General features: G+C 38.2%; 1 protein-coding gene across 2 annotated transcripts in view; it reads right to left on the reverse strand.

The window, feature by feature from the left end:
- Nucleotides 1-21,012, reverse strand: part of PIK3R1 (phosphoinositide-3-kinase regulatory subunit 1) — an 86,358-nt gene that overhangs the window by 56,158 nt on the left and 9,188 nt on the right. Inside the window, exon 2 of one of the 2 annotated variants that reach the window (XM_050793544.1) lies at nt 18,343-19,062. In XM_050793544.1, the coding sequence (XP_050649501.1) occupies nt 18,343-18,676 (334 nt within the window). In that variant the 5' untranslated portion in view covers nt 18,677-19,062. Of the gene's footprint in view, nt 1-5,969; nt 6,684-18,342; nt 19,063-21,012 lie in introns of those variants that run through there. The other variant, XM_050793545.1, reaches the window with a different exon arrangement.

A 21,012-nucleotide genomic window follows, 5' to 3' on the forward strand; every position in this document is an offset into this window, starting at 1 on the left:
ATTTAACTTTATTTCTTCTTTGGACAGCTTCAAAGAAGGTGAAGAAGAGTTCATCACTACTCTCCATAAAACACTACTTCATATAATCTTCAACTGTTTAAATTGGTCCTTGGTCTTTATTTTCTGTGGCTAAACAATTTCAATTCCTTTCATTTTCTTCAGGTTTAAACGCATCGCTTCAGTCTAAAAAGTAATTTTTTTCATGTTTGTCCCAAATGTATTTTTGTTTTTATTTTTGAGGGCCTCACTGAAATCCTTGGCTTGGTAGAGGTCATCAATTCTATTTTACAGATGAGAAAACCAAGGTTAAGTATGCTACCGTCTTTAGGTCACACAGCACATTAGTCACAGCAATTAGGACTAACGGTTAGCCAAGGGCATTGTTCAGAACTCTGAGATGTCCAGCCTGTTTGCAAGTGCTCCACGTAAGCAAGAACAATGAATGGAAAAGAACAAAAGTGCAATGCTGCGTTGGTGATTCTATAACATCAGTAACAAACTCTTTCTCCTATGTATCTCCCACACGCTCATAAGGACCAAAACAGCATATTCAAAACTCAACCAGCTTCGTTTTTAAAAAAGTATATTTGTCTAAATTCTTAAACTTTCCAAGATGTATAACCACTGCTAAATATATTCACGTATAATGCAATAAAGAATTATAAAATATAATGAAGATTTGCTGATATACGTATGTAGTTCAAGCTTTTCCTCCAACTAGGAGGCTCTTTGGATTAGAAAATAAGAGATAGCTAATAAGACCCATCATATATTCCACACTGTATTCTTTTCCAATGTTGAAATCTATTTCTTCCCTTTGAAGTCAGCAGCTGAGTCTCAGAGAATCAACCCAAAGCAGAGTGACTTGGATGCCTGACTTAATGTGGCAACTAACTGTATGAGTCCCTTTACCCCTCTGTTTTGCCCCCTTGATGACAGAAAAATTATTCCTTGTGCAAAGGGATGCAGAGAGGTTGATAAAACTGCATGCTACTTTCTTAGAAATTGTCCATGAAACTCATGGAACATGTTATGAGATGGAATATCATAGATGATGTTCAGTTAAACATATAGTTTCTTAACGTCTAGTCCCACAGAGTCACATTACATCTGACAAGTTCAAACAAGTGCATTTTTTCTAAAATACTTGTTGCCTTATAACTATTATTCCAAAACAAAGGAAGAAAACTTCAAATTAACAAGGGATATGACCAGTTAACTATTCAGTGAACAGCAGCATTCATATATTCAGCACGAATTACAATGTGGTTACAGCTAAAACTCTTTTTTTTTTTTTTTTTTTGAGGTTCGGAGCATAAGTTTAATAGGCGAAAGAAAGAGAAAAGCTCTCTGAAGCAGATGGGGGTCCCGGAAAAATGAACAGCCCTAAAACTCATCTTCATACTCACAAAAATTTTATTACTTGATATAAAATAGGCAGTGAGAGAAAAGTTTTCACAAGGACCATTGAGTGAACTTAATGTTTCTAATTAAAATACCCATAAATAAATCCCAAAGTCTTTAATTATGACCCATTTTGTCAAGAGACTTTCAACACATGCTTTTTGCTAAATCCCACCGGGGAAAAAAGAAAAAGAATTTTCTGTCACTCAAGTCCTGTACCTATGAAAATACACTCCATACAACTGTTTTCTGCATCCAATTCATTTTTCTTCTACCTAACTGGGGGAAAAAATCAAGTTAAATTATTTCAATTTAAAAAGGTCTTTATATACAAATAAAAAGTCACCAAGGATGGCTGGTTACAGAATTTTGGTTTGCCCTGGATGAACGTATATTGCTGCTTATATCCATCTGCAATTTAATCTTAGTAGAAAATATAATTAATGCAGCCACAGAACACTCCAGATTAATGCTTTAAACTACAGCTGTTTAATCTTCTCACTGTAAAAGACCAGAATACCTAACACTTGATTCTAGAAGAGCAGGAAGTAAACAAGAGTGGAGAAGAAACTGAAGTTACTCAATTGTCCATGAAGCTTAAGGAGCCATTTTACATAGTTCCAATTAAGTAGCCCCTCATCACTCTCATTCATTTAATCGTTTCATGGCAGACTCTTCAGAATCTGCATCCCAAAGGTAACTTGTTTCTGCCCCTGATCCACCAAAATTAATTGAGCAGCTGCTTTATGCTGAAGCCCTGGGCTGGGAGCTAGTCTTGATGGTACAGTAGCTTCTTTTGGTTAACTAATTGAACTGTCACTAAAGGAAAAGAAAAGCTACAACAGATATACTTGTTTGCAGTTGGTTTACACATTTTCTCCAGTGACCACTCTGGGAAAGAAAGGTGTGACTATTAGCACAAATTTGGTAGAACAGTACTTTCTAACTCCAACCTCTTTTAATTCATTGCAACTTCCCTTGAAGAATTTTCTAGGTTATGACCTCCATGGATGGTTCTTCCCAGGGCTGAATTTTCTCTGAGGAAAATCCTCTCATCTAGTTAGAGTTCACAGGAGAGGACATACTTTTTTAAAACAGGAAACAGAACATCAAAACTTTTCAAAGTTTTATGTGTCTAATCAAAGCGGTGGAACAAATCTTTTCTTAATCAAAATTATACTTCAACAGTCAGAGAGCCTAGTAGATTTTACATGTTCAAAAACTAACAATTCTTCTGATACCAAGAACAGAAATACAAGTTATGTTTCACATAATACAGAAGCAAAGGGCTCAAAATGGGCTTTACTCTTTCATCGTGGCCTTTTGTAAAAATTGCGACAGTGGACCAGTGGGATTTCTGGCAGGAAAGAAGTCCCATCAGAGGCTGACCTTTGTGTGTGTGTGTGTGTGTGTGTGTGTGTGTGTTTTTAAGGACTTGCTTATGCAGAAAATTCTTGCTTTTTCCATTATGTGGTGTCTGGGGGAGGGTGGGAAGAGGAAGGCTTCTTTCTATACTTGTAGAGCACTGTAATTTAAAATGAGTCATGCAAAACACAAATGAAAATGTTAACCTCTGAGATGGGGGTCAGCAAATTTTATTCCCGCTTAGATCCAGTTTTCTCTGGCCAACTTGACTAAATACAAACCAGGGGCTTTCCCTGGATAGTCACGCTCCAACTTACCCAGACACTGAGGGCCAAGTTCAAAAGAAGGCAAGCTCAAGAAGGAGGCCTCTAGAATTAAGAAATCCTTGGCCATGGCTCAGCTCATGGACAGGCCTTGGGCTATTCTGTTCAACCCAGCATACCTCCCATTTCACAGGTGTGAATTTCCAGCTCCCATCACAGCTCCTGGGGATACCCTAACTCCTTAGATGGGTAGAATGATCTGTCCTGGTGGCAAGCCGTATCAAAGTCCCTGACATGGTCTCCTGGGTCCAGTCTGGGAAAGCATTTGAGTTCCTATCTACCCATGGAAGACCTCTCTTCTGGGGCCGGCTGCCTTGCCTCACTGGAAGTCATACTTCCAATAAAATCATTAAACCTACGTTCATGATTTAATGGAACCACCCAGCAACTAAACTAGGACTTTTCTTTTGGCTTCATACATCATGACTATGATGTGAAGTTTGACCACCGTGTATTCTCTGAGCAAGATTCAACTTGAGGCCACATGAAAAACTTCAGACACTTGATCCATGTTCTAGCCTCAAGTCCTCTAAGTCAGAGCTGTTTCTTTCCTCTATGCCAAGATTAATTTTTTGCCTAACCCATCAATTAAAACATAAATCTTTTTCTAGGTTGGAATTGCTATAAGGAGTACAATTCCATATTCTCAAACTAACAATATTCAAATATCACAATACTTTTGCCTAAATGGAATGAGGGCATTGCTTTAACCTATGATACTTCATATTCTTCCCTTTTTATTTCAAGTAAACTTTGAAAGAAGTTGATGCATTTTGTGCAAATGTGTGTGCAAATTGTCACAAATAAGTCTCTGATTTGATACATGCTTCTAGTACCTGATTTTCACAGAAATGAGATTGGCCAATCAAGCATTTTTAATATCTATAAGATTCTTAAATTAGTTTGAAGGTAACTGGTGTCTGGATAAAGATCATAGAAATGTGAGATTGTATTTAAAAGTCTACAATTTACAGGCAACTACTTGCTAAGATTTAGTTAATACTGCCAGAGGTTCCTTTCCTCCTGCAACTCGTCTTGAGCGTGGTACAGTGTGGTGCTGGGAAGAACCCATCCTGAAGTGAGAAAGGCTAATGCAAAGACCCGCTCTTTACCAGCTACTAGTGTTGGACTCTGGGCAAGTTTCTTTTTCTTTCTAAGCCTCAACCTGCAAATAGGACTAAGTGGACTAAGTGAGATTAGGTAGGTAGAGCACACAGCACGCGGTGCCTGGCACAAAGCAAACGTTCAATGCGTGCTTGCAATTGTGTTAGTAAGGAGTCACATTGAAGAAATTTCAAATTTTTCATCTCAGAGGTAAAACATTTTATCTTGCTTGTATTTAAGAAAAGGAAAATGTAGCATCTAGATGTAATGAACTAAAAACAGTAATGTAAAAAAAAAAAAAAATTGCAACTACCACCTTTTCAGCAAATCAAAAATTCAGGTAATTATTCAACTATATGCCCGGAATAAAGTAACAAAATTAATCAAACATGCACTGGGATTTTACTAAAAATATTAAGTATCAACTCTTCTTTTTAACCCTTATAAACAAAAGATTTTTTTCCCTCTCATTTTAGGAGGCTTTAATTACTATTAACTAGTAGTCATCAGTATTATTAATAGTTACTATAACTATTAACCCCCACCAGGACCATTTCCTTCTCTTAGGAAATTATACATTAAATGTGAGACAATATAATCTGAAGATTACTACTTACAATTGCTAAGTTATAATTTAAAACATTTCAATATGTGAACTAAACAGCATTTAGTGCTGGTGAAAGATGGTCCCTTAGGAGTCCACTGAATCAAGGGACTCGTCATCATCTAAGCAAAACCCTCAACTATATTTTAAATGTGTTCTAGAAAATAGAATGAGTGGGGTTGCCTGGGAGGTGGAGTGACAGTGGTTTTGCATTTTGGAAAAAGATCACTGTGAAACTCACCCCATCATTCTCTTCTAGAATATATGAAGGGCAACTGGTCTCACAGCTAGACTATAACAAAACGAGGAAGGAAAGAAGAAAGGAAGGAAGGAAAAAATATTTTCATTCTTAAAGAACATAATTACCCAAAATATTAAAGGGATGTAACAACTAGGTTGGAATTCACCGAAAGCAGTTATGGGAATAAAAAACAGTTACAGTGGCAATTCACTTAGTTGAATCTGACAATTCACTTATTTGGGGTAGGCAAAGAGGTCTCAGAGTCTGCTGCACAGACTCAGGTTCCTGGCAAAGAAAACAAGAGTAAACATTTTTTTGCATCTTGTCAAATTTTTCCTTAGTGAGGGCCAAAGTTAGATGATTCCAATCACAGAAGGGCTGCAGAGATGTGGTCTGACAAGAACTGGAGTTTCGGTTAAACAACTGTGAATGTTATGGTCCAATATGTTTAAACTTCCTCTAAATGTTAAAGCTGACCAGGTTTCTCAAGTTTCCCCTAAGGGGAAGATTAGACCACAAGTGACAGTTACAATATAACTGTGCATGTAACGCCAATCCAAACAATGAAGGCTAGTGAAGTAGCAAGTTAGAGCTAGCTTTCAGTCCTTTCTCTAAAGCTGCTTTTAGTGAAACAGCACGCTCAATTATAAAGGCAGATTTGTACAGTGTACCCAATAATGGCTTTTCTATATGATGGTTTAAATATAACACTTACTATATATCATATACAAATACAAATACATATTTATACATAAACATTTATACATAATATATATAAAAGTTGAATATTATATAAATCTATAATGTTATCTACAACATTAAGAAGTACAAGCCAAGTGAGGGCCAACTGAAGGTTAAAATTTTAGCCAGTTAAGAGCCACAGGTTCCAACATGCAGAAGGAATGAACTGCCCTTTAAAAGTAATCACCTCTTTCCAGCCTGTGGTTCTGATGAGGTTCTTTTGCTGTAAGGACAGTAACTCACACATCTGCTTTATTCTTTTTAGTTGTTCTTGGGTGTGTTTCCCGAGAGGAAAAATCTGCTTGCTTAACTCACTTTGTCATATCAGACCGCATCATACGTCACTGGCAAGCCAGGGAGTCATCTGCCTTTGGCTCCAGGGTGCCCTGTGGCTGGTCAGAAGTCAGCAGCATGAAGCAGTGTGAACATTAACCCCCGCCGGCCCTTTCGCTGTATTGCACAGTTGCTTAAGAGCATTGGGTCAACAGTCGGACTGTTTGGGGTCAAATCTCAGCTCCTCCACTAGCTGTGTGACCTTGGGCCATCATCTAAGTACACTTGTTTATCTTTAAAACAGGTATAATAAGGCCAGTGTCATAGAGTTCTTAGGAAAAGTAACAAGTCAATGGAATAAAAGGTTAGTGCAGTACCTGAAAAATAATGTGTGTGTTGAACACATAAATACATGTATATGGCCAATTTTATGTGTATATATGTGTATATACGAACATACATATGTTTAAGTCTGTATTTCTTATTCATATACAGTAAACATTTTCCCTGTAATATTTTTATTCTTTGTTGCCTGTCTTTTGGAATATATATTTCTACGTGTTTAGAAGATATATACTTTATAGTTTTATTTTGATAATTACTTTTTAAGGTAACCAAAATGAATTACTTTTAAATTTATACCTTTTTAAATTATAAAGCTTAACAATAAAAAGGCAACCTTTAGGTCCTCCCACGTGAACAAGAGGTTCAGTGTATCTTTCCTGAGCTCCCGCTGATCAGCGAATGCCTCTCAATTGCCTTTCCACATAAAATACAAGGAGGAAGCTCAGTAAGTTCTTAAGTCACCATCTTTTCTCCTCAAAACTCGACTGAAATCAATGCACTATTTTTTTGGCATTTATTGCCAGACAGGAGAAGAAAAACATCTTTGTTCCCTGGTAGCAAATATCTTGCCAGATATTTTGGCAAGGTACTTTAACATTATTCTTAAAAAGAAATGCCCAAACATATTTTTCATTGATTTCACATGAAAAATATGGGGAACACTTTCAAATCTGCACGCATGCGTGAAAACTTATTACAATGATGTTGTTCTATTTCACTTGATGTGGTTTCCCGTTTATGAACACTTGTAATTCTCTCCTGTTAGATATTCTCTCCATATATCTTCTCCCTTTTATGTTTTTATCCTTTGCATTCTGAAAGAGCCTTATCTTGTTTCTCCTTCACAACACAGACTTTATTTTCAGCTCATTACCCCCTCAAAACATGAATTTTAATATGCTATTACATTTTTAACTTAGTCTTTTTTTTATTGTTTCACTCTGATTTCATCCCATCCTACTGTCTTTTCAGCTCATAACCGTCTGACTACTTTCTGTCCCTTTCATGAGGGACAGAAATAAATCATAATAATAAGCTGAAATATTATAACAGAAGTAAATTGTAATAAATCAGTTCTGGAGGTCTACTGTTCTTCCAAATCTCCAATACGATCTCCCTTTTTCTTTTATAGATGGACATGCTTCAGTAGGCTTGGTTAGGTTTTTCCTGTTTATCACTAAATAAGGAAAGATCTACCCATGCCTGGTGACTGCTGTGAGCCAAGGGATCCACTTGGGTGCTGGTATCAGGCCTACAGTTAGTTGGCAGGTTGAGATGAACAGGCCAATTCCAAAGTGGTTTTCATTTCAACATGATTTTGATTAGCCTGAGAGAAAAATCTCCTGCGTTCGCCGCCTGGCTTTCTGATGCTCTGAGGGATGGAGAGCCTGTAATACTCAAAACCCTCCATGAACACAGGTCTTTCTAACTCTACCCCACCTTCAGCACTTTATTTTCACGGATCAGGATTCTCAGGATACAACAGTAATAGCCCCTAACTTACCATTCCAGCTCTCTCTGGTTATTTTCTGAGAACCTCCTACTGATTAGAAAGGCTTTGTCGGAGAGGACAAGGAAGAGGGGGTAAGAGCATTCCTGAGGATAGTTCCCTGTGCCCTTTCTGAATTATGGACAGAATTAGGGAGGAGATGGGTCTGCCCTGCTATTTTTAGGTAGTCAAAACTTATCCTATATTTTTTAACCCTGGTTCTGTTGAGTTTACAGTATGCATTTCTCCCCACTAATTCTAGTTTTATGTATTCAGAATAATTTTTTTTTCTTCCTGTCTTCTTCGGGACTGTAGTGAGAAGAGGCTCTCTTGGAGACTCTCAAGAAGCTGTCTCAGGACTACCAGCCAGAGGCCTTTTTAACTCAGAGAACATTTTTTAAAGGTTTTTTTAATTCAATGAGAAAATAAGTAAATAAGCAAAAATAAATGCATTCAGGAAGTTCTGCTGGCACTCACTACCTTTGAGAGACGATCTCTGGGCAATGTCACACTGTCCTATTAGACACCTGAAAATAAAATTCACCTGTGCCTTTCACTTACCCCCTCATCCACCCCTCTGCCCTTGGAATTCAAGTAACAGAAACACAAATGTTATAAATTTGGCAGTGGCCGACTTTCCTGAGAAATACGGTTTGGCATTCAAAGGAATTTGGCAATTTGTACTCAGTCTTTTAAAATGGCTTTTACTGCTAACCTTGACATAATTCAGGTACAAGACTTCAGATTTATCTGAGTCAACTTCAAGTTTCTTGTTTTTATGGATTTCAAGCAGCTGCTATCCACAGGCCAAAACACACAATTCTTATGCTGGATACCCTCAAGTTTTTGGCTTTTAAGCAAGTATAACTCCAATCTGTGCTCCATTTTAATCAAAATGATATAATGAGTCTGAAATAAGAAAACCTGAAGTGCAGGGAAACATTTAAAGCAGACATTTAACTTCTTCAAAAACAACAGAAATGAAGGTAAATCTATTTATCAAGGTTATAAAACTTTTGAGTTATCTGATCATGGTGTATTTCTTCCTGAGAAAAATTGCATTTACATGCATATACCCAAAACTTTGTCTTAGCTTCATGGCCTTATCCGTCTCTTTGTAATTCAATCCTTTCAAATACTTACCAGACATAAGAAATTGTTGTAAGTCACATATAAATTGGAGGTAAATTTCTGGAGTTGTATGAATGTAATAGCTAGTGAAACTTAACAGATAGAGCAGGCATAATTGAAGACCACCCAAAAAGCAGAATTCAATTACCGATAACTTCACAAGGGACTGCTTAAGGCAATCCCCACGACTGCCTGACTTGCCCAAAATGTTCTTGAATCTTGTGAATGCACCATCACTAAGAAGTCCCTTTTCTTTTTAAATATTTACACAATCACATGACCTTCAGTTTTCAAATCTCAAAAATGGTCATAATATGCCATCTTTGCAGGGTGGTTGTGAGGGTCAGATGAAAAATATCTATAAAATGTCTGGCAGGGCCAGCGTGGTGGCTCGCACTGCTAATCCCAGCACTCTGGGAGGCCGAGGCGGGTGGATCTCCCGAGGTTAGGAGTTCGAGACCAGCCTGACCAATATGGTGAAACTCTGTCTCTACTAAAAATACAAAAATTAGCCAGGTGTGGTGGCGGGCGCCTGTAGTCCCAGCTACTCAGGAGGCTGAGGCTGGTGAACTGCTTGAACCCAGGAGGCAGAGGTTGCAGTCAGCTGAGACTGAGCCACTGCACTCCAGCCTGTGCGACAGAGCAAGACTCTCAAAAAAAAAAAAAAAAAAAAAAAAAAAAGCCTGGCAGAATAATTAGCAAAGACTAAATTTGCAAATGTTTAAGGTTCATTTTGAAGAAGACATTTTCAACAGTTAAACAGACCCACAGGGAAGTGTGAGACAAAAACTATAATATGCACTTTGATATACTCTAACCAAATTCATTATATCTCATTCCTTGGTACTCCACAGATATTCCTTATTATTTAGCAATAAAATCATCTTGTTCTAACTTCTTCAAATACTTCTGAATAAATAATAAACAAACTTACTTTTTGCTACCTGAAAGAACATGGTAAGATTTAAGTTAACAATGTGTAAAATGCTTTGAAATTATGCATTAATGATGCCACAAATATTCAGCTATATTTCTATAGTTGGGACACAAGAATGCAAAAAAAAAAAAATAATTTCAAATGCACTGTTTACTGATAAAAAAATTCTTAAGCATTGAAAATTATTTTTATTATTTATTTATGTATTTATTTAGAGATAGTCTCACTCTGTCACCCAGGCTGAAGTGTAGTGGCACAACCTCGGCTCACTGCAACCTCCGCCTCCCAGATTCAAGTGATTCTCCTGCCTCAGCCTCCCTAGTAGCTGGGATTACAGGCATGCACCATCACACCCAGCTAATTTTTGTATTTTTAGTAGAGATGGGGTTTCACCATATTGGCCAAGCTGGTTTTGATCTCCTGACCTCAAGTGATCCGCCCACCTTGGCCTCCCAAAATGCTGGGGTTACAGATGTGAGCCACTGCAACTGGCCTCAAAAATTATTCTTTTAAATAGAATAAAAATAAAACCATCAGTGTTTAAGACTAACAATAGCTAAAAAGTTAACATACTATATCTAATATCATAAAAATTAATCTTATTAATGCCCTTGAGTAATTCTGAAAACTGCATTTTACCAAAAAACCAGTAGCAGGCTGGAACCAGTGCTTGCTGTGGCACTGGTCTCATGTGCCGAGTCTAACAGCATTATGTCAATTTTCTTCTTTAGGAGAAAGCTTGGAAGATGACAATGACAACCCCAGACAGTCACTCTGACTTCACAATGCAGCCTTGTCTAATGTCTATGCTAATGTGTTACCTCTTAGGTAGATTTAGAGGGGTCTGAATAAACAAAATGTTATAACCATCATTCTCTACTTACCTTGCAAAATTTAACAAATATGTATGAAACAAATCTGTAGGAACTCTGAGCACAGATCATGTCAACGAGTTTAGCTCTACTGCACAGATGCCGTTCAAAGGAGGCAGTAAGTTTCAAACCAGTTTAGATACCAGCAATTGCTAACTGCCCACCAACAGAGGTAGAACCTAAATATTCACACTGGTGAAACATATCTTAAAACCATACACCACGTGCATTTGCAAAAACTTGATACCAGGTAGGCACTTTCATAAGCAATAATCCCATACAATCCATGGATCAGTCTCCAATCAGATCGTGCAATGAGGTCATGTAAGTATATCTTTCCAACCATCATAGGCTGCTTCTCTGCATAAATCCTCTCACTGCATTCCCTTATTCTCATATACAGGGCTTCTGGGTTGCATTATTGGGGAAACACTACTAGTGAGAATCAATTTTTCTGGGTCTTATTTCTCCGACAATTCTTCTGATTAGGAAGAGAAGGATTGAAACAAAAACTCTGCCAAAACTCGAAAGAGACAGCATTTAGCTTTTCATCTTATAATTAGAGAACACTGGAACTAGAAGGTTAAGGAATTTATAGAAAGCAAAGCAATGTGGAATTTCTGATTCAAATAATATGTCACAGATTTATATTTCACTTATGTCTATATTCTTTACTCTCTTGGATATCAGATTTGATCATCAAATTACGGCTCCTGCAATACACTATAATAAATTCACAGTTATAACTTCAATATCAATCAAACTGTGACAGGACAGAATAATCTATAGGCATTACATAATCTACCAACTGAGAATAGAGAGATAGATGAATACAAATACATTGCAAACACCTCCATGCAAGAAACAGTCCAGAGAGGGTATTCCTGAAAATCATAGCCATGCTTTAGGTGGTATAAAGTCTTTGGGAGAAAGTTCTGCATACATAATTTAATTAAACAAAGATTTGCAGCTAATTTGTGTTGTTTTTAACTACAAGGATATATTTTAACAATGTATATACTACGTTATCCATTATATAACAATGTATACCATGTTTTGTTTTTAATTCAAAGTTATATTTTAACAATGTTTCTACTACAATAATTCTACTCACTGTATACTGCATGGAATTTTCATAGTAAAAATAAAATATCATGGTCCTTTACATAAATTGGTAAGAAGGAATAACACATTTATAAAGTAGTCTGATATTTTGTTAAACAACTTGACATTTTAGGTACACTACACCCAAGTAATTGAAATAAAGCCCATTTCTAGTTCGCTTCATCCCCCTCCACGTGTCCTCCTCTATTGAAAGCCTAAGGACTGCTTTGATATTGAATGGTATAAACTCAAGACCTCAAAACATTCAGATATAATCCATCATGCAATTATGCTTCTCATTTCAAGCTATCACACCACGTTATTTTCTCCTATCTGAGCCTTCAAACCAATGTTACATCCTTCCCCATGGAAATTTGTTAGCAACAAAGATACACATATAGGCAAGAGCCAGCTGTACTAACATCTGTTTGGTTTTTACTAATCAAAACATAGATATGCAAATAATGTCATATTTGGCACTCTTATTTGCCATAGGTGAAAAATTCTCCCCTTTTTGGGTGCTACTTAGCAGATGTAAGTCACCATTTGTTGTTGAATTTCAGAATTTCTAATTTTTTTTTCTAACTCAGAGAAGAAATTCTTACTAATCAGAACATCTCTTCTTGCAGACAAAGATGCATTCATCTAGAAACCAGAGAAGACTGACATCAAATTTATCAAAGAATCTATTGACAAGTTAAATAGAGAGTTCCATATTTATAACAAAGAAAATTGTATTCAAATATCAACATTAACTTAGTTGCCACAAAACAAAATATGCTCCCTCTAGTTAAATAACTTCTATTTGAATCAGAGGTGTGTGAGGGCTTCACTTAGGATGTACATATAAGGACACTGGACCCTTTTCCCGTTTTTGAAAAAAGAACACAGGAAGAAGTGTATAGAGTTAGAAGCCTTAACAAAAGCATCTGAACAAACATTCTAAAGGATGGAGGCAGAAACGGACACCTGGCAGAAAGCTTCCCCTCAAATAATGTCTTATTCTGCAAGCTTGGACTTAACTGTCACCACAGCTCTAGGAGAGAAGTTCTAGTAATTCCCTTCAAATAACAGACTGGGGGAAGGAGGGAGAAATGCCTTCCTCTCCTCTCTGGGCGAGAGAGCCTCCCTACTCTCGGGCCCCTCAGAGCGTGCCTGTGAATTCCTCAAGTGGTCAGGCCAGCTCAGGATCAGAACCCTCCTGCTAAAAAGCAATAAAGGTGAGAATCCTCTTTTTGTCAATTTCATTTTCAAAAAAACCATGGATACACAAATTGTTAATTAGAGCTACTTTCACTCATACATTTTTAGGGAAACAAAATAACTAAAATTAACAGAAAACATGTTTTTAAAAAATCAAAAATGTAATGAGAATATAAATAAACGTTCATGAGAGGGTGAACCGTGTTGCAATACGTAATTTAATATGCAAATGACATATTCTCTGACCCTAAGATAAGTGGTTAGGCTAATTTGATTTTATTCAAAATAATTAGCACATTTGTTTTTTCCAGACACACTCTTTAATCAATTATATTCATTACGTCTTTTAGAAATATATTTCATTTCCTATTGAAACACAGAGGGCCAACACTTAAATTTTTATGCCTGGGTAGAAATCTCCATAATGTCCTGATGAACTTTTCTGGTTGGTCAGAAGTTAGAGACAGAGCTCAAAGGCCCTTATCTTCTAAGATCCTGTAACTGACACAACTGTCTTGCAAAAACAAAGTGGTTGATAGATGCAGAACGAGCAGTCAGCACCATAAATTGGGTGATTTTCCCCATCACTCGGGGTTAACAAGACAAACCTCCAAGTTCACAGCAAAGGCTTATTTAAGTAGGAAGGAAGGTGAAGAATGTTATGAGAAAGTATATTCTGAAAGAAAACAGAATTCGTAAAGGCAGGAATTTGTGAAGCAAAGCAAATAACTTGCACAAGCACTATTTGCCTCAAGGAGACAGCAGTAGGTTATGACCAACGGGCTCAGCAGAGGTGTGTAATTTTGGATCAGGTCACTATTTTCTGTGACCTCTGTACAGTGTATCAACGTCTGTGATTTAATGCAGCCCTGCTTTCTGGACAGGGAACAACAACCATGAAGGGACACTTGAATGCTGAATGTGAAAAATGTAACAATAACATGCCTCGGGAAACCATGAAAACCAACGCCAATGGCGGCCTTTTTTTTCTGTTTAGAAGCGATTTTGATCAAAATTTAACATAAGCCATGCCAAATGCACGCTTTATGTCTTACGTTTGAAACCAGCTGAAATCCACTGTCAGAGTCTGCAGGAGGAGCCAGGGAGGGTTGTGTAGGTCAGGATGGAGGTGGAGATGCAGTAAGTAATCTCTTATGCTAGCAGGTTTCAGTACACTCCACAAACTAACATGGGCACAGACTCACTCGTCTAAATATTCTGCATTAGCATGATTTTAATTAAAGGATCTCAAAGTATGAGTTAAAACCACTGTCCTGAGAAATAGCCTCACTGGTATGGCTTACATATGACAGAGGAATATATTTTTATTCCCATATCCCTAGATCCCCACTTTCCATCAACTCATTTCCTTGTGTACAAGAGAAAATATAGGACCCTGGCTGAATGGGGTTGTGTGTAGCGCGACGGGATGCCAGGATCTGAGCAGCCTAAGCCAGAAGATTGCCTTTCAATAGCTGCCTCACCCAAGAGCATGTAACACCCACCTTGTACACCCAGCACACTCTTTATCCAAACAAAACATGGAAGAGGTTCTCTCCAAAGAACGTAACATAGGGCTCTACTGGTTTCTAGAAAAATGAAATGTCATCATCATATTGGCAATTTTAGCCCCCATGCAAAGGGAAGGAGATAAAAGGATGGGAGAAAGGGCACAGAATTTGCCCTGAGGATACTCGCTGGCCATGACAGACCCTCTACCCACTTGACTTAAGTGACTGAAGGCACTATCAGCTTAACCCACTTTCCCACCAGCAGAACTACCTGTCCCAGGCCCTGGGAAGAAAATGAAGAGTTCTGGAGACATAGCAGGCAATGGTGAAGGCCAAGGCAGAATGCCTCAGATGTGGAGGATGTGGATAACAAATAAGCTGTTATTTTCTAAAACAAGATGGGCCATTAAGCTTTGTATGATTGCACATGACATTCAGAGCATGTGGTCAATTTCAAAAGCAATGCAGAAAGTGAAATAGTTAGATGATGAGCTGCAGCAGCCCATGTTTACCAGCATACTGGGAACCTACCACACTGTCCTAGATACTTAGGATAATGGATGACCACAAAGATCCCTCCCCTTATGGAGCTTAAAAATCTAACAGAGGGAACAGTCAATGAACAATAAACATAATAGGTAAATGATATCATGGGTTAAATAATCAATGATTTGCAAAAGCAGAGAGGTAGGTCCCAGCATGGAATATCGTGAGTAGAGTCAGACTCCATGAGAAGAAAGATTTGAGCAGAGAAGTGAGAGTGGGTCAGTCTCAGATGTCTAGGGGAAGAGCTGTCCAAGCAGAGGGGACAAAGCACAGCTCTAAGGTGGAAGAGAGGCATGAGAGAGCATCTCAGGGCACGCTGGCTCTTGAGTCTTAATTTCATCTTTTATCTTTGCTTTCTAGCGCAAAATAAGGACTTGGGCCATGCTTACTAAATGTATTTAAGTCCCAAAACATCCAAGATTATCCAATTAGAACAATTCATTCAATCTATATGCCAGGGCTTCCTAAAAAACTGCATGCAAAATGTATTGGAAGAAAGTACAGCGCCGTATATAAGATTTCCTAAGGGTTTCTGACTCTTTCTCTCAAAAAGTAAAACGTCACAGCTTTATTTCCAAGAACATACAAGCAAAGTAGAAAAGTAAGACTCTATCGTACAGGGAGGAATCTCTCACAGAATGTACTTTTGGCCAGAGTCTAATGACAACTTCCTTTCAAAAACAGAGAGGATAGCAAGGCTCAGCAGGACACAGACACACGATTGGCATGCAGGCTGTCCTCACACCGTCTATCTACCCTGCTGCCCATTAATGAGGTGTGCCAAGTCCACAAAACAAATCCTAGACCTGGGGCGGGGGATTGGTGAGGAATAACCTTCTAAAAGCAATAAACACAGCATAACATGAGAAACTGGCTAAGTCAGGTGGAGGTGGAGGGTGTTAAAAGGAAAAAAAAAAAAGAACTAAAGAATTCAATTACAGTAAGAACAGAACAGAACTATCATTTCTTGCCTTCATACAATTTGTCACTGCAAAAGCTTTTCAAAGAAATACAAACGGAGGCAAAAGAAACCAGTCTCATACGTTCCAACATATACCATTTATCCTTATAACTACTTTCCATATCAATTCAACATGCAACTCATAGGAGCTATTGAATTCGCACTTCGTAGGAATATTTAAATGAGAATACAAGACCAACATTTCTAGAAAATTGAATGTTTAGTATTATACTCCCCACATGGCCCCCCCGCCCACTCTCTTTTCAACCTTTCAGTTATTCCTAATTTCTCATTTATATTCAGGCTCTAATACTTTTATGCCATTATCATGGGTCTCTTTCTTGAATTCTGCTAAAAATTTTCATTTCACTCCACCTTTCCATGTATTAAAGAAAAGTGGAAAAGCTGCTAAAAATCTCAATTGTCATCACATTACATGAGAAAGGAAGCATTATAAAATAGTTTAGGATATAAAAGGAGAAAATGATTTTTTTCTATAAGGAAAGACTTGCTTTTCTGTACACCATATCCAAAGAAACTTACACCTGATAGCAATTATCAAATGCAATTTTGCTGAAAGACTGCTTTTACAAAATTGTTTTGTAACTATTCTTGACAAGGTGCCCTTATTCCACCTTGTAAATAATCTTCTCTAATTCAACTGAGATATTTTTATGATTCTGTAAAGCTCTGTATTCTGGGAAAAATTAAATCACTTTTTCTTTTGAATTAGCCTACTGAAGAACATGTTTTTAACTTAAAAAAATAAAAGGTGAAAAATATATAACTTGGTGGAGAAAAACGATTATACATATGTATCTTCAATCTGCTAAGTGCTGCAATGGTTGACAAAATCACTTATGTATGTGTGGAGAGTCATGGTTTTTTGATTCATCTGCAAAGCAAAATTAACTTTGGCTTTTGAACAATATAATAAAAGATATTATTTGAACATTATAAAGTGTAACATTTATGAAATAAGTATCCCTTCTGGGCTGGGTGTGGCAAAGAAAAGGGCTTCCCTTCAGGTATCATTAATAAATTCCTTGACTTTAACACAATATTCCCAATCTATTATTACTCAGTACTGAAAGGCAGCTCTTACCCTTGCATTCTGTTTCTCGGTTCTCATTGTCTTATTCACTTGTGTTAGAAAAAGGCAACATTAAAGAAGGCATAACACCTTATTAATGGTACCAAAATCTCTTCCAGAAATATCCTGTGATGCCAGTCAGGTCTCCTCAATATATAACTACTGCAGTTAGGCCCACCCATCTTAAACATTCCTTCCCATTCCCTTCTTAGATCCTAAGAAAAAAGACTACAAGAGAAAAAAGAAAAATGCATGTGATTTACTAGTGAGGAAACCGGTATTTGACAAAGCTGATAACATTAAAGCTGAGCATAAGGCTTGTCTCTGTGTGAAACCAAACAGAAGATAAACCTTAAAGACACAGTTGTGCCCGAAGCGCAAGTATGGACCATCTCCAATAAGCAATAAGTGGTTTTTGAATGAAGGTGGTTTCCATTTAAGAAAAGTATTCAGTGAATGTTTTTTCCCCTCATGAAGGTGAACCAGACTATAGGCATTAATGCTACAAATGACACTACCCACAAAGGAAGTGAAATCCCTTTACTTTTATACTAACTATAGGATTGGGTTTCAGCTTTGCCCACAGCGATCCTGGAGAGGAAACCAAGAGGTAGATACCGGGTTATAAAAACAATGGTTTCTTCTCAGCTGAGTTCTGTGGTCATTCTATTACTCTCTCTATTTTTCCATACAAATCATGTTAAACATACTTACATTAGACTTACCCTCCACTTTCCCAAAATTATTATCAGATATACACAGGTTGAGTATTCCTTATCTGAAATGCCTTGAACCAGAAGTGTTGTAGATTTCATGTTGTTCTGGATTTTGGAATATTTGCATTATACCCCTTGACCACTCTTAATCTGAAAATCTGAATTCTGAAATGCTCTAATGAGAATTTCCTTTGGGTGTCAAAAACACAAATTTCTAGTTGTGTAATGACTGACCAAGCTTTTTTGCACCACACATCAATTCAGGTGCAGTTGCCAAGATAACTTCTGCCCAGAACATAACAACTCAACCCAAACTTAAGACTTTTCCTTAAAAAGAAAAAGAAAGGGAGTCATTAAGCAACCACTTATCAATACTGACCTTGTTGTTCAACATCTGCTTCAGTTTTCGAAGAACCTGGTGCAACAGGAAGAGGCCGAGGCGGCCGGGGCTTTGGCGTGGGAGGCGAGATTTTTTTCCTTCCAATATATTCTACATAAGTTCCCGGAAAGTCCCCCCTTTCCCCTGTGGTTTCATTATAGCCATTTAACCAGCCAATTTCTTCAGGCCTGGCTTCCTGTCCATCACTGAATCCAAGAGCTACTAAGGACCCTTTATTCACAGTCAATATGTCACCCAAGTGCAAGTCAATATCTTCTTCTCTTTCTTTTTTATAATCATACAGCGCTCTGTACTGGTACCCCTCAGCACTCATGTTTGCAAATCTGCTACCATACAACAGTTGAGCCTGGCTGTACAGAGCAGTCTGATTTTACGTTTTTATGAAAAGTGAATTCAGACAGTGTGTTAGAATTCCTATTATGTGTCCAGCAGAGGACAAAGGACCACTCTCCAAAGGTTTAAGAGGAGAGGTGACTGGCCATACGGCTGTCCATCTGTCCTCCATCAATGGTGTGACCGAAGACAGGGCTCCACTTCCTCTGCGTGCCACAGTCCTCCCACTGGCTTCCTTTTCAGCAACTTGTCAACACTTTGAATCCAGGCTGACTCTCACAGCGAGGCCCAATCCTTTCTGACACTTTTGTCACACTGTCCATCTGTCGTCTGATTGTACCGTGGCACTCCACACACGAGCTTCACCTAGGAATGAAAAAAACGAGACTTAAGAATGAACACCACACTTTGCCATCTGTATTACTTGGAATTTCTACTTCCATTCAACAAGTACTTAATCGATTTGGCAGACAGACACAGGCCAGTGTGCTATTGCTTGACACAATATACACAACAAAGATTAGTAAGGCAGTCGCTGCCTTCTAAGAACACTGGGCGGGGGCAGAGGGGAGGAGTGTCGGCATGAGGCAATGTCTCAGCGATAAGACTAGTACACAAAGAGCCACAACACTAGTACATGTCATAAGAGAGGCAGAAACTAAACACTCCAGGGTTCAAACGAGGGAGAAAGCACACTAACTGCAGGAATCTGAAGACAGAACGGAATGTGTGGTGAGATGCTAGTTACAGAAGTGACTAAGAAAATGTCATATTCTGAGAAGAGCTAGAACAGGCAGTCTGAAGCCAAAGAGGGAGCAGTGGGATTGGGGTTAGAGATTTAGGTAGGGGCTGTAGGACATCATGCACGCCCATGCTGAGTTTGTGAGTGATTCAGTCCACCATGTGGAACACTGAAAGGGCTTGGTGAAAAGTGAGCAATAGGATCAGAGGTGCACTTGAGGAATATCAGTCTAACCACAATGTGTGAGAAAGGTATGTTGCAGAGGTCTGGCCAAGAGGCAGTGAGGACACAAACCGAGGTGGCAGCAGGTGTGGAAAGGGGAGGAGTGAAATAAACACTGCAGAGAAAGAACATGTGGGATGTGGCAAATGCTTAAATGTGGGGCGAGAATGAGAGGAGCAAAGGACGCCTGATCCTGCGTGAATGAGAGTTTGTAGCACTATCAGGCAAAGAGAAGCCAGGTGACCTGATGTGCTGACGGTGATTCTGGGCGCCCCTGTGCAAGTGTGCTAGCGGCTGATAAAACCCTGGTCTGTGATTCAGAAGAGGAAACACACTAGGGACTTGGCAATCAGCCACAATTAGGCAAGGCTGAACTCAATGGAATGGAAGCGCTCACAAGGACAAATTAAAAGTTAAAAAGAAAAAAAATGATCCAAGGGCCAAATAGTGAAGTTCAATGTATGTAACCGAGGAGGGAAAGTCAAGGTTTACAGACAACGTCCCAAAAACAAGGAAGAAGAGTTCACGTAGGAAAATGTGATCCCTAAGACTAAATCCTACAAAGGCATCCAGACAGGAGACTGAGTCAAGGCGAAATAATGTGGGGCTTCGCCCATGATGGAATCATCACACAGATTCCAGTCCAGTAGCCAGGACAGTAAGAACGTCTTAAGGAGTTCAAAAATATCAGAGAGGAAGTAGCAACGGCTGCTGCAGATCACTCTATAAAGAGAGCTTGATGGAGGAAATGGGAAATGGAGGTGTTCTTCTTTTTTGTTCTTAAACATAGTGGAGGCAAGGGAATTAGAGAGTTACTAAGTCAGAGTAGATGGCTGAGAACGGCATGTACACATATACACTTTGTACTCCAGGCATTTCTCAATGTTATCTTTATTATAAAGAGTAAAAGTCACCCAAAGGTTTCAGTTAAGCTGGCTGCACAATAAAGCAATAAAAACAATAGCCACACAATTTCAGTGGGCTATATCAAAGAGAGCTTTTATAAGTTTTAAAGAGTGGAACACTTTAGAAGTTTAATATTATAGGCACTCGTCAGTGGAGGCATCTTAAGAAGCAAAATCTAATCACAGATTAATTGTTATGTTGGCATTCAGAAGTGTAAAGTATTCAACTTTACATGGTTAAAGCCTCTTAGCTGTAATACAATAACACACTTAGGAGAGTTACATATTAAAAGAAGCAAAAACAAACACTGGAAGTCTTTGTGGAACAAGAATATTAATTGGGGACAGTACTCTACTCTGCATTTCAGTTGTCGGAGAAAAGAATTAAAGAAACCAGTAGAGCATATCAGAAAAATAAGCCATATTATTTGTTTAAAGAAAGCCTTT

This window comes from Macaca thibetana, chromosome 6, assembly GCF_024542745.1.
Source record: "Macaca thibetana thibetana isolate TM-01 chromosome 6, ASM2454274v1, whole genome shotgun sequence".
NCBI lineage: Eukaryota > Metazoa > Chordata > Mammalia > Primates > Cercopithecidae > Macaca > Macaca thibetana.